Here is a 17,372-nt window from a genome sequence, read left to right on the forward strand (position 1 = left end):
CAAACAAACAAAAAAAACCCAACAGCTTGAGAAATAATTAAGAAAATAGAAGGGGAATGGAGCATATTTGTGGGACAGCATTCTCAGCTGAGCAAGAATGGAATTCCTTCGCCCATCGGTCCCAGCAGAAGAACTAGAAGCTAGCTTCTCCTTCTCCAGATTTCTCATTTAACATATTATGAACACTGCAATGGATAACTTCCCCATCATTGCTACCAACTAAGAGCTTCATGCCTCCCTGGCTGCTAGCAACCTTCTTCTTTCAAGAAAGAGAATCTTAATATGAAACTGAGTCCCACCACTAATAACATTACTACATCAGTAGCCAGCTATGAGCTTGGCTAAATCTATGCAAAGAATGGTGTGGCACAACAGCATGCAGCACAACCAGCAAGGTTGTTTTTTTTCCTATTAGCTTTCTTCTTTCTCACCAGTGCAATAAAAATGAGGTAATCCTGTTAATTGTATGAACAGTCTGAACTCACTAATCTGCACATTACTCCAATTCTCATTTCCCACTAAGAATAAACACACTGTATCAGACAGGTGTTAAGGCAAAAATGCAATGAAAGCCTTCCTACATGCTTCTTAGGAAGGATGGGGTGAGGGATGAAGAGGAAGATGGACAAATGGTAACTTTCAGTTGATAATTTCTGTGACTTTACTTCTTTCTCCAGCGCAGGAATGAGTTTGATGCTGATCTAGGAGGTTATAAACCAGATCTAACCAAAAGCCTTTATTCTGCCTCCTACATTTCAACCAAAACACAGAATTGCAAAAACACAACACGTCAGCAATTTGAAAGGCAATCTTTTTGGTTTTGCAGACATCCAAGATACCACTGCTCTCAACAGTAAAAGGCTCCACATATTCTTGATCTGTGTGGATGAACAACAATACCAACTGAATAAAATACAAAACAAGGATTAACTTTCATATGTGTGTGTGTGTGTGTGTATATATATATATATATATATATACACATATATATACACATATATATATATATTAGGGTGTACTTGACCAGCCTTAAGTAATTTTGGTGGAAGGCAAATAACATGAGCTAACAGCTGCAGCATCCCCTCAGCTTCAGGCGCTTTCAGTTGTTAGCATCCCCACCATCACTTCTGAAGTGCATTACCAAGCTCACTATGCACTGCAGCTGCTGTCCCTTACAGCCACAAGAGGAGTTCAGATTATTTTTCAATAAGCTTCCCCCAAATTAGGTATGCATAGATAAGCTACAGTCGCCATGCTGTCCTAAAAAAGGATTTATCATGAAGTAGTTTGGAGTAAAATCAGCTGAATTATTCTGCAGCTAAAAGTCCTGCTGCAGTATCAGACAAGTTAACACCTAAGGAAGCCATGTTTTGTAACACTTGATAGTAACCAGCATCTAAAACAAGACAACTGATGTCTAATGGCAACAGATGAAACTGAACCTTTTTAAAAATCCTGTGTAACAAACAAGTCAGATTACACCCTCTTTTGATACTGAAGTTAGGCTGCATGGAAAGAGACTCCCTATCGCTATTTAAAGCCAAATTGAAATCTGAAAGCAACAAAAAAAAACCAACTCACCTATAAATATACCCTAAATTCATCTTGCCCCCTCTTCCTGTTACTGGTCCTAGAACCAGAGCGCTACTTCCCACACCATGAACTCATAAACCAGGAGCTTCAAAACAAGTTTCAATACCCATTTGCTTGCTAATTTGAGTCTTCATAGTTTACCACCCCAGTACTCCACAAGTCTACTTTCAACAATTACGAGACACCAAGCTAATGTTTGTGTTTTTTTTAAACACAGATCCTGAATCTCTTTCTAAGACCTGACAAGCACATGGCCTGCATCTAGTTACACCAGAAGTCAGTATAGAAGACAACAAAAGCTATAAAAAGAAACACAGGAATTACATTCCAGCTTAGGTTTATGGAAACTGTAAGTTTTGGGAGCTTGATTTTCCAAGACTTGCAAAGAAGAACTTCTACAAAGGACCACGAGTCAGCATTAACACCAGCAACTGACTAAGAACAGCCAGCAGACAAGACTGTCAGGCACTCCTATAGTAAAAAGACTGAGTTTAGAAAACCAACAAAACCTTATCACAAAAAAGAGAACAAGAAAAATCTACTTCATTTTCAGTGAGATAATTTTTATCTATTAAAATACTATATCTTTAAACAGAGGAACACATTCCCTTTAGCACATGTTTAAAAAGACCAGGAGAATTTTGTGAAAGCACCTGGAAGTAAGTACATGTGGTTTCTAAACTACCATTCACAATACACTGCACAGCATGCAAGGACAGAAACAAAAGTAGGGAAATGAAGTCCTCAAGGAGCCCTAAAGGAGCTGCCTGTCTGCAGCAAAGGCAGCTCTGCACTGCACTACTAAGTACCAGTACAAACAACCTTGGCTGTCTTTAAACTAAAATTTGTTATCTTATTGTAGGTCTTTTAATACCTGAACTTATTTAAGACTGTTCTATTGCAAGTCTTACAGAGCAAAATCCTCCAAAGCTACTCCTTAACTGAACGCAGAGGCCACCACTCAAGCAGCTGGGACACTTGAGAATCCCGATGATGAAGACCTATAGTACAGACTGTAGCTGGAGATGCTTTCCTCTCTGAAAGCAGCAGCTTAGAACTGATAATGGCAACTATGTTACTCTTAAGCAAATAGGCACACTGTGTTCCAGAGACCAAATAAGTGATGGCATATTCTATTAGCATGACATCATAAACAAAGGCACTGCAAAAAAACCAGCATGCAACAGTCTAGACAAGAACAGTTCCTCATTCCTACTAAATCTAAACAGCAATCCCTTTAAGCAACCTCAGATCAAGTAGCACTCTGTCCAAGATTAAACCAATAAAACAGAAAAGCTTACTCAGGCTGCGAGACTGTAGATATCTCTGAGGTAGGTGAACTGGAATTATTTTCAGTGCTTGCAACTGTGCTAGATGAAGCTTCATTTACATCTTCTGAAGGTGGAGTCTGAGCTTCAGGCTGGCTCGTTTCACTCACTTCAGCAGACTGTGAAAGCAGTGCAGATGAACTGAGTTTTTCTAAACTTGAATAGAGAATGTATTCATACAAGAACATATAGCAGGAAAATTAACAGTTCAGTAGTTAACATTTCTGTCAACAATGAACCTGAAAACCAGACAGCAAGACAGTTCAGAAACAAGTTCTTTTTTCACAAACCTAGCTGGCATTCTGTGCTACATCAGGGCAGTTAAAGCATTCTCTCATAGTCCACAAGAACAAAAGCATAAAAATATTAATTGGAAAAGCATGTGCAACAAGGAAAAAGCCTGAAATTTCAGCAACTGGAGCAAGCAGTTCTATTTGCATGCTCCAACACGGTATAATCTATGTAAACTGCTTTCATCCTCAGCTGAATTGCGGGAAGGCTTTCCATTTAAATAAGGGAGGTCAGGAATGCATTTAGAAGTCTATTCTGTGTTGTAACAGATGCAAAGGGAATCGTTCGTTACTTCTGAGAGCCTAGTAATCTTGAGTTGCACTTACACTGTTCTTCAGTTTTTATAAGCACTTGCATTAGTTAGACTACGGAAATATGCACTTCTGGATCTAGAAGAGTACACAGCCTCTTCAAATAAGAGCCTCCTGTCAATACCAGGGGAGCTCTGAGTCGGCCAACTACACACGAAGAGCCTTCTAGAGAAGGTTTAAACAACTCCATTACACATTTAAAGCATGCAATGTACATTCAGGAGTATGTTCTACTCATGTTATCTTGTAACCTACAGGACAGAAGGATACAGCCAATAAAAGGTGGTATCAACAGGCTTTGTAATATGAACACCTGAGTACTGACTTACTATGATCAACTGTACATACAGTTGAAGGAACCCCTTGGAAAGTGTTTCTGTTTTAAACAAAGGAAATAAAACTGATAGAAGCCACAGGAGATCAAAGCTAAGCACAACTGCTACAATCACCAAGTCTGACCTACATAAAAGACTTCTCTGAGAAGGATTTTTTTTTTATTATTTTTTTAAATATGTATTTTGGAGACATTCACACCTATTACACCAGATTTTAATTTACCTTGGAAAGATTTAGTCAGGACACACAATGTTAAATTACAGTTATTTATGAACATGGGAAATGCAACATTTGTTGGTTCACAGGTTTCAACCTGCAACAGAAACATAAGCTGGCTGTAACCTCACAAGTGAAAGGAGAGATGTTTTCCAAGGATCTTAGACAACCCAAAAGAAAGAAAGAAATGCAAGAAGCATTTGAAGACTGTATGGAAATAATGAATGAAATAATTGACTTGCCTGTTCAGATTTTATAAAGTCACCAAGTAGCTCTTCCGTGGAGTAGGTCTGTGTACTTGAACCTGCATGCTCCGGCTCCAGCCCAGGACCAGCCTCCTTCCCCTAGCATATTAACAGGGGAAACAACAGTAAATATGCAGTAACAAAAGCCTTTTATTATAGTAAGAAAAGCTAGCCTTGGTAGCAACTGAATAATATTATCTAACTACCAAAAACATGATCAAGAACTTAAACTACGTGAATCTGCAGAGCCACTGCCCACATATGTTTAAATGCTCATCAGTACAAGAGCTACAGCACAGTAAAACAATTCAGTTCAACTAACAGAGGTGAATTGAAGACCATACAGTTTGTGTGCTAAGGCAGATCAGTTGTTCTGCTACAGTTTACAGTGTAGACAAATTCTCCCCCTCCTAGTGCTGCCCAAAACAGGGGAACGCAATCCTACAAGGACTTGCAACAGATAACCATTAAAAAGTACAGCAAAGTAACACCTGGCACATTTGCCTTAAAGTATTCCTATCAGAAAAGCTAGATTAAGACTGTTGTAACCTTTCAAAACAACTTTGGACTATAAATCTTCAGCTGTAAAAAGAAGTATAAGGAATTCAGCGAGCAAAAAGAAATGTGCAGTTGAGGGGGAAAAAAAAGTTTCAGAGACCTCATATTATAGAACTAAAGAATTTTCTTGTCTCTCTGAAACAGCATTTTTAAGGAGGACGACCACAACATGTACAAGCCATTTCTGAGAACATCCTTTCTGCAGCAACACCTTAAAATATATGAATACATCTGATAGAATGTGCATGCCCCTAGTTTTATTAAGGCAATCAAAAATCCCTGTCAAGTACTGAAAGTGTTCAGTGTTCAGACTCAGAAACGGGCACAAGATTCAACAGCATCAGTGCCTCAAGAAGACAACTGATCTAAGGAAAACTGAACAAGAACTGCAAGGCCGCTCTCATTTTTGCCAGATGTCCCCAGCAGCCCAGTTAGAAGCAATAGGCACACGCTAAGACTTCTCATACACCCAAGAGACATTTGCTTAATGAGTAAAAATAAGCACAGTATGACGTATGAGCTTTCCTCTGCTTTTAAGCAGAGAAATCTGCTTAATAATGCAGTGATGTTAATGGAATGAAGGGAAGAATGCTGGAAAAAAAAAAAAAAAAAAAGAGGAAAATACACATGAGCAGTTTCCCAGTCTCAAAGCTCACTTCATCTTTCCAGGTTTATTACATCAGCCATTGAACTTGAGTAGGACACCTTTTTTTCTTCAAACAAACAACCCACACATTACATGTTCTTATGGCTTTAAAACCACAGCTTGCCTGCCAAATTCAGGCAGCTATAAGAATAGGACTGAATGCTTTTTGGATGCATGAGTTGACAACACAAAGAAAATACTGCTGCCCTAGATGTTGAAATGTTTAAGAAACAGACAGCATTAAATACAACTTTTCCTAACCAGACAGCTCTCTCCTTGAGCCAAGCAGAACGCTCAAGACATTTTGGTGTGCTTTTCTTCTTTTTTGTTTCTTTCATTTTTGTTTCTTTGTTTTTTTTAAGGTGACACATAGTTTTCTTGCAATGAAGACCATAACTGGCACTACTACCAATTGAGAGAGAAAACAGGATGCTCGTTAACATCAACATTATCTGTGCTTATCACAGGACTCGTTATTTATCCACATAAATAAAGCAACTGAATTACCATGACTTTGGTAGGACTCAGCGGCCTGCAAGCTCACTATGAAACTGAAATATGTAGGAACACATGACAAGTTTCATGGTAGAACCCATTGCTCTCAGTAGTGCCAAGTAATGCAAGTAAGAACGGCACAGAATCTTACTTATTAGCATTTTCAAAAATGTACTTTAGCTCTGTTAATTTTCCTTAAATGAGCAGGGGGGAAAAGAAAAAGACTTGTGTTAAATCTATTTAGGATAGCAGTCATTTGTACACAGGGTTTCTAACACAAAACACATGCAATGAGTATGCTTGGTCTAGACTTAAGTCACCTCCTCTTGTCATGGTCTCTACAGAGCCACACACTGTCCTAAGGCCCTTCTCACAGCTGTGATGCAGATAAAAGAACGCTGGGTCACCACTACTACCTTCACTGTTTGTTTCCTTCCGACACACAAACCCTCAAGCTGCACTACCAACAGGGACAAGGAAAAGAAAAACTGGGGCAGATATCCCCTCTCAGAGGAGGTGTGCACTATCTGTGCTGTATGTACATTTGTACTATTGGTTATAGGTGGATGGTTGGACTGGATGATCTTGAAGGTCTTTCCCAACCTTGGTGATTCTGTGATTTAGTGAGTACTACTGAACATTTCAGCCAAGGTGGCTATGAATTGAAGCATACGCATCATTTTACTTCTTGAAATACCAAGTCAGACTAAGTAGCCAGTTAACATACCTTTTCCTGGATATTTTCACCATCGTTTGCCAAGACACAAGCATCACTTGAAGCATATTGCACTGTGGATAAAAGACTGTCTTTACAAAAGACGTGCCAAACAGGAAGCCTGTTCAAGAACACAGAAAAAAAAGTCAAAGTCCTGATTTCAAATGAATAAATATTTTAGTATTCCCTCAACATCATCTCCCTTCTTTGTACCAAGAGTTGCTTAAAAATAAAAATGTCTACGTGCAGTTTGTGAATACTCACGTACCAATACTACTGGAGGACTAAACATGAAGAAATTAGTTGCAAGCACAATCCATATTTACTACTTTCAAAAGACAAAAGTGTCAGCAAAACAGATACTGTGGTGATGCCACACCACAAAGTAGAATCTAATGCAAATTACTGCAAGATAGAAAGAATCAGCCATACAGTAAAGAAAGATTTAGCAGCGATTAATAAGGAAAAGCTGAATTCAACATTTAAGAAGAAGGCTTCTGTCTTCCCTATACAAGTCATACCTGAGAAAATTCTCTTCTGTCAACAGCATCAACTACATTTAAGATGATAAGCAACAATAAGCTTACTAGAAAAAAGGTCCATGCAAAATTTAATGAAAACAGACATGGAAAACCAGATACTGACTTCAGCTACACTTGCACAGTCATTTTATTTCCTTATTGTATTTTCAGTTTCAAACAGCTTAACTTCTAAGTAGCAAATGAGAAAGGATCTGTAGTAAAGCAGCCAACAACTACACAACCACACACATCAGATCAGAGCAGCAGCTTTTGCTGTATACAGCACACGGCCACTTTGTAAGTATCATCCATACAGCACTCATCTACACCTGGAGGCCCAAAGGCCAAAAGTCTTCACGCAGACTTGGAATTGCACAGAAATATTATGGGGATCTAGCACTGTGTGTGGTTTTAGCTGTACCCCAACGCTAGAGTCCCCTGCTGCATGAAAGCAAAAGGCAGAGGGGTCACCAGTGGTGAAGTGACTGACATGATGGCCAGGTGCTCCTTCAGACCCCCCACACTCACACAAACCACCGCATACCCTGAATACAAAAACAAAGGACAAAGAAGAGACACAAGTCTGCAGATCTTTAAGCATAAGAACACTGCGTGCAGCAACAATCTGACATGAGATTTGAAAGCTAAACAGCCTTAAGGCAGTTGTAACAGAAACAATATTAACAGGTCAGCGTTTGCTTACATTACACATAAGCCTACTGTTTAGAATCTGAATTACCACCTGCCTTAACAGCTTGGAGATCACCTTTATTGGGAAGTAGATGCAGCATAGATTCCTCCTACATAAACACAGCCATACACAGCACTATATCTTCAGGCTGCAGCCAACACCAAAGCAGGCTTTTGTTGCTGATAGAAGCCCACTGTTTCATTTCCAGACGAAGCAGTATGCAGGTGCCACCGCTCCCAGCCAGGCCTCTCACCACCAAGCGGAGCAGCAGAACAGGAACTGGGGCTTCGTTCAATTCCCATCATGTAGTTACTTGTTTATATTAAGGTCAGTGTTACACTTTGTGGCCTGTCTTGATCTGATTTCCTAGCCCTCACTTGGAAAAATAACTCTCTTACTTTTGGAGACTCCTCATGCTTTTAATTTCTGCACCACTGAAGTCCCATTCCAGCTATAGCAACTCCCTATTTCTTCATAAAAATACAAGGTAAAGACAAACAATTACAACAAACCTGTGGTAGCTCACTCCAGCCCTTTGTTACGCATACACAGCAATGTTATTTCCTATTTTGCTTCTCCTAATTGGGGGGTGGGGATCTTTAGGAAACTGCACACAGCAATATTAAGCCACTTATGGTAGCAAAGCAAAGTTACAGTTGCCTATGAATCAGCATTTTGAACACAAGGTACATTCTCACAACTGCACCGATGGCTACTTGAGCATTTGCAGGCACGAGAAGCACCAAGCATGGAAGGCAGGCACACGCTCAGTGCCATTCATACATGAACCAACCCACTGCCTTCAAACACAACCAAACGCCTCAAGAGAGCAGCATTCAGAAGAATGCAGTCTGACAGCTCGCTGATGTAAGCGGGTCTGACATAATAAGCTGCGTCCAACATCTTCCCAAAATCCTTCCTGGTCTAATCCCCACCTCAAACACGATGCTGCAAGTCTGCCAAGAGCCCTCCAAGCCAGGGAGGGGACTGAGCATTCTTCCAGCTTAAGCGTGCTTGCACAGGAATGCCCGGGCCCTGCTGCAACAGACAGCAGGCAGACTGACAGCTGCCATCCAGCTCTGCAAATGCACAGCAGCCAAGGCCGTGTCAGACCAGCCCTTCTGTGGGAAGGCAGACTGAGCACCTTTCAGAACCACTGGCACTACGTTTTCCCCTCACTCCTCCCTGTCTTTTTAGTGATCATTCCATGGCCTTCCTTAGCCATGAACAGGTAAGTGATACAGCCCATAAGAAAACTCTTGCCACGTCTCCCCTAGAAAACGAATATGAAAAGCTGAATGCAAATTTACTGAGAACAGAAACTCGCCTCACTTCAGTGAGCACAGCAGCTCCTGCATGGACCTGGCCTCCCCTTTCTCACAGGAGCAATGTTCTAACGCCCACATGTGAGCCAGCAGCCCTAACAGCAGACAGCACCGATCGATCAATCAATCAGCCGCAGCATCTCAGGCACAAGGGGTGCTCCAGCTGAGTGCAGAAACACCACAGGGAGCTGCCAACACCTCACCGACACATCGTGACCTAGCAGGGATAGAGAAGCTTGCAAGAGTTCCATTCTTGCTAAGTATGACTCAAAATAGCAGATGCTATTAAAGCTCACAAAGAACAAAGAAATTTAAACACGAGACTTCTAGTATTATCATTAATGTATTTAAAAGCTATTTCCATTAATATGCCATGAACTTTTCAGGTTGATACGTGCAAAAAGCAAAAGCTGTAAGATCAAACACAGAGGGAAAAAAAGATCTTGACTCTTTGCAGGGCAGGCCCACACTGTGGTTCTCTGCTGAAGCAGAGGCCTGCTCACCCCCGCGGTAACAGCAAGGGGCACTTAGTGCTGTACAAACTAGCTAAGGCCTGCTGACGGCTGCCAGCCCTTTGGAAGAGAGCCCACAGAAATTTAAAGGTGCAGGTGGCTTTGGGATGGCAGCACAGGTACTGTGTGAAGGACCATCCAGTTCGCACTCTATCCCAGCCCTCCACATGGAGGCAGGCTCAGCAGGCTCCCAGCAGCTGCACCACAGTATATTACTGATACATTATTATTACAGTATATACAGATATTGTCATTGATGACTAATCCAACAAGTGAGTGTCAAGCTGAGGGTAAACAACTGCTAAGAAAAATGAACTGCACGAGTTACAGCTGATCAAAACCAGACCCAAATTCGCAAAATCCAAAAGAAAGAGCAGTTCTTCTACTGCCTGATCTTCCCAGAGGAAAGCCTAAGCTTTCCTACCCAAAGACTCCATACAAGAACGCTGACATTTGCACAAAACTCAGTTCAAACATATCTGTCCTCTGAATGACTGAAGAGTTTTCTTAAATCCTCCCCAAACGAGACGTATTTTTGGACAGCAGGGAGTGAAGCAGTTCACAGAGTTTAAAGTTGACACCTGAGAGGTAGTTTCAAGCACAGGAAAGGTAAGAAGAAGCTGTCACGAGCACACCCATCACCAGGACTCTCTTGAATGCAAAGGAACCATTCCTCTACTGACATTTCCCACACCTCTCAGAGGGTTGCATTGCCAACAGGTGCAGAAGCAGCAGCACCCAGCAGCTAAAACAAAGCTGTCCCTGCAGCACATCCACAGAGGCAGCTCAGAACAGCCCTCTGCAAGAGATATGGGAAGGGATCTGGATCAGAGCAGGATAGAGAAGGGGGAGAGGTGCCCATCTGATGGCTGCAGATCTCACCTTCTCGATAAGAGCTTTGGATTCATCGGTTAAAAAGGGAGATAAGCCGTGAAGGGGTGCAGAAGGAAGAATTGGTTTGCCTTCCATAAACCCTGCAGGTCTCTGCACGCCTCACTGCAAAGCAGCAAAAAGGACTGAATCTCACACTCCATTCTCACAAAGGCAGACCCCAGCCAGCAGCAGGCTGCTGCTCAGGCAATGAACAGACAGGGAAAGGAGGAGTGAACCTTCACCCTGTCCCAATTACGCAGTGGGATCAATCTATCTATCTATCAGAGGAGTTCAACAAGACAGAAATGCATTTAAAAGGACTCACAGAAGGAAGGAAAGGTCAGAAAAAAAAGCCTGGGCTTTCAGGATGGCAACACTGCTTCAGCCAGCCAGACGAAAGGCACTGGCAAGGCATGGGCTGCTTGAGCACAGCCTCTCTGCGTATAGCACTACTTCTGCATGTGTGAAAAGGAAATAAGCATTGATAAGCACAATGCAGAGCTGCTAGTATTCCTTAATGCTCATTAAAAAGAAAGGAGACACATTCCATTTATCAGAAGCCATTTATTCTCACAGAAGAGCAGCATGCACCAGCAAGATTATTTTAGAAGTTCTGATGGTTCTTTAAGGCAGAAGAAAGCTGAAGATGCACCAAAAGACAGACGAGGAGCAGATGCTGCCAGAAAGGCACTGACACCACCTCTTTTTCTACCACTATCCACCAACTCCGCAACGTTCTCACGTGCCAGGTTCATATGCTGACAACCACCTGAAAGCAGAGCTTTTCTGCAAAGCCTTTACTAACCATATTGTTCTTTTGCAGTTAATACAGGATTTTAGCATCTTTGCCACTCTTTATAAACAATGTGCTCTCCCAAGTGTCCCTTAACTGGAATGCTACACAAAACACAAGAGTTACTTCACTTACAAGAGGAGCCCGACACAAAGATACTTGTGACAATGCCAAAGTCCTTACCTTCAAAAAATGAAATGTCAGTTTTTGCAGTTTAAAGTACTGCTTTCTCATTTCTTCAATGCATGAGCACGCATAGGCTGCAAAGGCAGGCTGCAGCTGGGCCTTGCTCTTTGGATAGCTGCTCCTCCCCCTCTGGCAAGAGTCCCCGGGTACCCTATAGCAGGGCACCACGTGGGCCAGCAGGCAGGAGTCTCACCCCAAAGGGTGCTGAACAGAGCATGCAGCTCCAAGAGACCCCTGGTAACACACTTCTGCACCAAGACCGTGGCCTGGGAGACCTTCCCTGCACTGTCCACATGTACTTATTCACTTCCATACTTGAGTTTTTGGGAAAAGACCCCTAAAATCTAATGGTGACCATGAAGACACAGAAGGACAGTAAAATAGCTATAGACACCATTAGGCCTTAAGGCTTTTAGAGTCTGTAGTAAAGTTTAACTGAGATCTCTTTGGAGATTTCCTCCCTTCTTGTTGACGCGGACTCAACGCTGCAGCGACAGGCTCAGAATTGTCATCAGCTGCTCTGCACCAGCTCCCACATTCAATCCATTGTAAGTGCAACACAGTGCCAAGGAGCGGAATTCTTGCATAAATCTAACAACAGGAATTTGCCCTACATCACTGTACAGCTATCAGCCAACTCCCAGACATTTCATAATGCATTTTTAATAGACTTCAACAGTATCTTGATTACCATCCCAAAATCCATCCAAGCCAAGAAGCTTCCTTTGAACACCTACTTCGAGTAGTAGGAACCACTTACTGATATTTCAATCTAAAACAGCTTAGTCATTACAATGAACATTTTCACTGCCCTGAGCAAGTTCCCTGCACAAGCCTGGGGATCGGGGTGCCCATCCCACCAGCTCAATATTTGCCCAAAGAACTGACAGAAACTCTGTGATGGGCTCACGGCTCTGTGCGACTGTTCTCAGCTGGAAGAGATGAGAGCTTCAGTACTCAGAACTACTGCCCTCCCCAGGCACAGGGGAGCCAGCACCTGTCTGTGCTAACAGACAGAAGCAGAAGAAGCTGTACATCCTCCCCTTCAGTTGTGGAAGCCAAAGAGAACAGAAAGCAAAAAAGCATTCTAGAAAATACAGAGAACAGCAAGAATGGTAACGGGTTAGAGGAAGTCTTGTCTTCTTCTGCTGTGCCTAAGTGCTGAAGCCAGGCACATCACACAGCCACCTCACAGGGCACACACCACATGGCATGCTGCTTAGTTTGCTTGTTACACAAGCAATAATTTGAAGTTTCTAGGACAAAGCTTTCAGAAGATGTGGCATGAAAGTATTTCCCAAACTCTTTGAAAATCAATGAGGGTAAATAATGGAGACATGTTTTAAGACACCAGAGCCCGTCTGTGCACATCACCTCCAACCTGAACAGGATGAGCCAGGCATTCAACCCAGACCTTAAGAGCCCAACAGTTCCAATGCAGCTTTTGCCCCAGTTTCACCTACAGAGCACAAGCATTTCCAAGCAAGACGCTCTTTATCTAACAATACACCCTTCATTCCGAAATAAGCAGTCTGAAGCAGGAGTTCAGATTATATGAACAGTGTCCAAATTACTTCCTTCTTCCTGCCACAAAAAACATACATGTAGTGCTTCCTTCAGCACTGGTCTTTTTGGGGGAGATGTACGTGTTCACACAAGGGGAGAATCCCCACACGAAGTTGTGAGCACCACGACACGAGTTACCCAGCAGCACTCACTCAGACCACCAGGGCAGCCTGCTGCCAGCCTCACACCACTGAGAAAAGGACTTCTGTGACAAGAGGAGCACCATACTCTAGAGCACGAGACCCACGCTATCCTCAGTCCATCTCATTCTCCAGCTCTGCCACTCAGCACCCTATAAACAGACATGAGCTAGAGGTTTAAGCAAGAAGCCAACGATGGGGCCAGTAAGTGCCTCGTTAGCAGGGCCTGTGCTCCTGTGATCTCTAACCCAACTAACCTCACTGCTGACCGGACCGAGCAGAGGAGGCAAAACAAACACCAGCAGGTTGCCAGCACAACACAGCCTTTTACAGCTCTTGCATTGCAGAAGCATTCGACAAAGACTCCCTGGTGAATGTACAGGGCTATAAACACAATCCAAAGACCAGGAAACCTAAACCACTCTCTTTCATTAAGATTTGCCTAAATCCTCACGTTGAAGCTGCTACAGGGAGGAACACCAATTAACGCTGAAATGCAGGCAAGTATCAGCACTAGCCCTGGCCATGCCGTGCCCTGCCTGACCTGCTCAGACCACAGGCACACTGCACAGCAGCTCCCAGAGCCAGAGCGCTCCAGGGCTTCCCAGCACAACAGCACACGGTGCTGCTGGTCTCTCACTTTGCTACAAGCCTTCTTGCCCTCTGATGCAGCACATTCACACACAGCTACAACTGAAGAACCTCGGTGCATGCAGGCACTTTATTCCCAGTTTCCTTTCATTCACATTTGCAAAGCTGAGAATTCTTAAAGGGTTCATAAAAGCTCAGCAGATCTGGATGTCAAAGCACTTTCCAGAACAGAATGAACCATAGAAAGACAAATTAACGCACGCATGATTTCTTTATTAAATGCATAGCTAACATGGTAGACAAATGCTGATGGCAGGCAAAAGCTGATGTCAGAACAATGTGCCCAGGATCCTGCTCTAACAGCTGTCACGGCCGGTCTCACATAGCGCCAACCGGGAGCCTCTGTATCTCCTCCATGCATTCAGCTCCCTCTGCATCATCCAGCTATGAAACATCGCACTTCTCTAAGTGTTTTACATACTGAGCCCCTTTTTACAGAAAGAGGTTAACCAAACAAAAAAACTCTGCAAATTCAGAACAGGAATCATTGTCACATAGCTCAAGCTGCAATCTGCACAGAAGTATTATTTTTAGAGCTGCGTATTCCAAGCCCTACTTGCATTGAAAATATTTCTCTAAAACCCTGCAGCTATTCCACTCTTCTGAACCTCGCTACAGCCTCACCGGCTCAGCTTCCCAGAAAGTTGTGTTTGCCCCATGTGGTTTGCTTCAGGAAGCCTTAAGAACTGTAACAGTGACCCCGCATTCCCAACGAGCACCATGCAGCCTTTATCGAAAAGGCACCAGCTGACGAGTCCTGAACTCAACCTTCTTGTTTCTACATGTTTCCTAATACACAGCCACATTTTTCAACTGACTGGAAAGCTGTCAAATCACTGTCATATTCACCTTTATCCAAACGGGTATTTCTCCACTGGAGAAACTATTTCAAGTTCAATTTCATAAAGGAAGCAAGCACGTATCCAGGAAGAAAATCAAAGTCCAAGTGGCCAAGAGCATTCTTACAGTAATTCTGTTTGTCCCATGTTTTTTTCCTGCTTTGTTTCACTTTGATCACCTGCTGCCCATGACTTTGACCTGTAAGAAGAGCCCTGCTTCTGCCACCATTAACATCCCTTCAAGGTTACAAGACAACTAGGTTTAAGAACTCAACATCTGCACTCATGCCAACATCTGTAATGCAGTCAAAAGCCTTCCACTGACTACTGTGAGAGTTGTGTAATGGCTCACATGGTAAAGCCATAAAGGTGACCATCTTCTATTTGGGAAAAAGTAAAATGTGCTTATCGTGGTTAGGCAGCTCAGCCAACAATGAAGGACTGAAGACTTTGACACTTACCAACTATGCTCCTGACGTGGCTACTGAAACAAAGCTGCAGTGTCATTCTGCAAACAGAATCTTAAACTATCTCACAAGAATTAGCATTTGTGCAACAGATCAGAGAACCTGAGTTGCAACCTCACCAGCAACTGAAGTAATTGAACAGCTCCTTAATAGGAAGGATGAGTGTGCTGAACACAATCTGAACTTCAATAGCAAGAGCTTTGGGAGACACAGTGCAAGCTAGGATCAGTCACAACTTCTTGAAAGAGTGAACTTTTGAAAGAGTAAGAAGAAGAATGAGAATTAGTCTTTACAGACCAAGCATCTTATTTAAAGAGCTTGCTACACATGATATTCTTCTATCCATATGAAATAGATGCCTGATTTTTTTTCTCTCTTGTAATAGATTAAAAGCAACAGAAGAGTCACTCTGTCTATCTACTGTTAACATGAGAACAGCGCCTTTAACAACATATCTCAGTGCTGAAACAGGTTATTAACAGCAAGAAGCAAAAATATATCACCCTAACAAGAATCCAAACAGGAAGGCATCTTCTGTGATAAGACATGCAACCCTCCAGCAGTGCCCAAGCACTGCCTGGAGACAGACAAACCAGGTACTCAGTCAGATCAGCACAGCCAGGAGGAGATTTTCATTTCTTTTAAAGCTTTGCTAAACACAAACAAGGAAACTGAGCTTTCAGGTTGTTTTCATACTCGCTGCGGTCTCCTGAAACCAGAAGTGCGATGACACAAACCAAGAGCTGGACAACCCACTCACGCAAGTGTCAGCAGCAGTTTTGCAACCAGCTGGGTACAGACAGGTGTCTGGGCTTCCCCACAGCCACACGGCCAGGCTCAGCTGAGACAGCCACAAATTTCAAGAGCGCTTCACCCATACCCTTTGTCAGACTATTCAAGCGATCTGCAGGAAGACTTAACTCCAGCAGCTGCTGCCATTCGGGCTGCCCACACCTGCTGCAGGCACACCGCTGGGACTGGCCAGCGCCGCTCCACCTCACACAGCTCAAAGCAGGACAAAGCTTGCAAATCTGTACGGCTATCCCATCCTAATACTGTACTGCCGTAAGGTTATGCAGAGAAACAAAGCACACGAGATGCTGAGGAGAACAGTTCCAAACACAATCAATGCGAAAAGCGAACGGAGATTTTGACTTCCACGCAACGCGAATCAAAGCAGCCGCAGAAAACCGCTGTGAAGAACGAGGCGCTGCGACCCGCCGGAGAACGCGGCCAAAGTTCGGTGTGAAGGGAAAGAAGCGGACAGCAGAGGGGCACGGAATACACGGCGCAGCCCCCGAACCCCGCAGCCCCATTCGCTCCCGGCAGCGCCGTGCCGGCCCGCCCTTACCGCCGAGCCCTTTCTTCTCCTTCTCTCCCCCCGACACCGCTCTCAGGCCAGGCCGAGACTCACCAGAGCAGGGCGCAGAGGAAGAGGCAGGAGCCCAGGGCCAGGAGCCGGCAGGGCGGCTCCCTCATCGTCTCCCCGGTCTACCTGCCGCGGCCGGGGAGAGGCGGCGCATCCTCCCCGCCGGAGGCAGCGCGGGAAAAGCGCGGGAAGCGGCCGCTGAGGTGCGCGGCCGTTAACGCGACTCCGATGCGGCCGTTGCGGCGCGAGCGCGGCCGTTACTGCCCGGCGGCCCCTCCCCCTGCACCTCAGCCCCTCACGCGCTGAGCTGGAAGGATACGCGTCACGCTCCGCGCCCCGCCGCCACCAATCGCCTGCGAGCCTGGGGGTAAGCCCCGCCTCCTCGCGGCCCGTTGCTGGCGCGGATTGGCTCCTCCCTGCCAGAGCGGCGGCGAATCAGAGAGCAGACGTCTCTTCCCCCGCCCCTCCAAGGACCTCTCCGAGGTGTCCGCGTAGGCCGGGCCGCTGTAGAGCGAGACACTCCTGCGACAAGGGGCGGCTGGCGGCAAGTCCGCGAGGAACGGGAGGCACGGCTACCTCTGGAGCGAGGGGCGCGTTAAGGAACGGCGTTCTGCTCTGAGTCGGCTTTTTCTTTTTTGTTTCTTTTACCAGGCATCTCCGCGAGACGCCCCGCCGAGGCGAGCGTCGATTGGCGTTTACTGAGGC

At 44.3% G+C, this 17,372-nt stretch overlaps 1 protein-coding gene across 1 annotated transcript in view; it reads right to left on the reverse strand.

Moving 5' to 3' along the window:
* SUCO (SUN domain containing ossification factor) overlaps positions 1 to 16,955 on the reverse strand; it is a 40,354-nt gene extending 23,399 nt beyond the window's left edge. The window contains exons 1-4 of the mRNA XM_052666699.1: positions 16,713 to 16,955; positions 6,747 to 6,855; positions 4,318 to 4,419; positions 2,895 to 3,040 (exon numbers count right to left, since the gene is read on the reverse strand). Of these exons, the coding sequence (XP_052522659.1) occupies positions 2,895 to 3,040; positions 4,318 to 4,419; positions 6,747 to 6,855; positions 16,713 to 16,777 (422 nt within the window). The 5' untranslated portion in view covers positions 16,778 to 16,955. The remainder of the gene's footprint in view (positions 1 to 2,894; positions 3,041 to 4,317; positions 4,420 to 6,746; positions 6,856 to 16,712) is intronic.
* Between the last annotated feature and the right edge of the window lie 417 nt (positions 16,956 to 17,372).

Source organism: Tympanuchus pallidicinctus, unplaced genomic scaffold (assembly GCF_026119805.1).
Source record: "Tympanuchus pallidicinctus isolate F22 unplaced genomic scaffold, pur_lepc_1.0 scaffold7, whole genome shotgun sequence".
NCBI classification, from domain to species: Eukaryota; Metazoa; Chordata; class Aves; order Galliformes; family Phasianidae; genus Tympanuchus; species Tympanuchus pallidicinctus.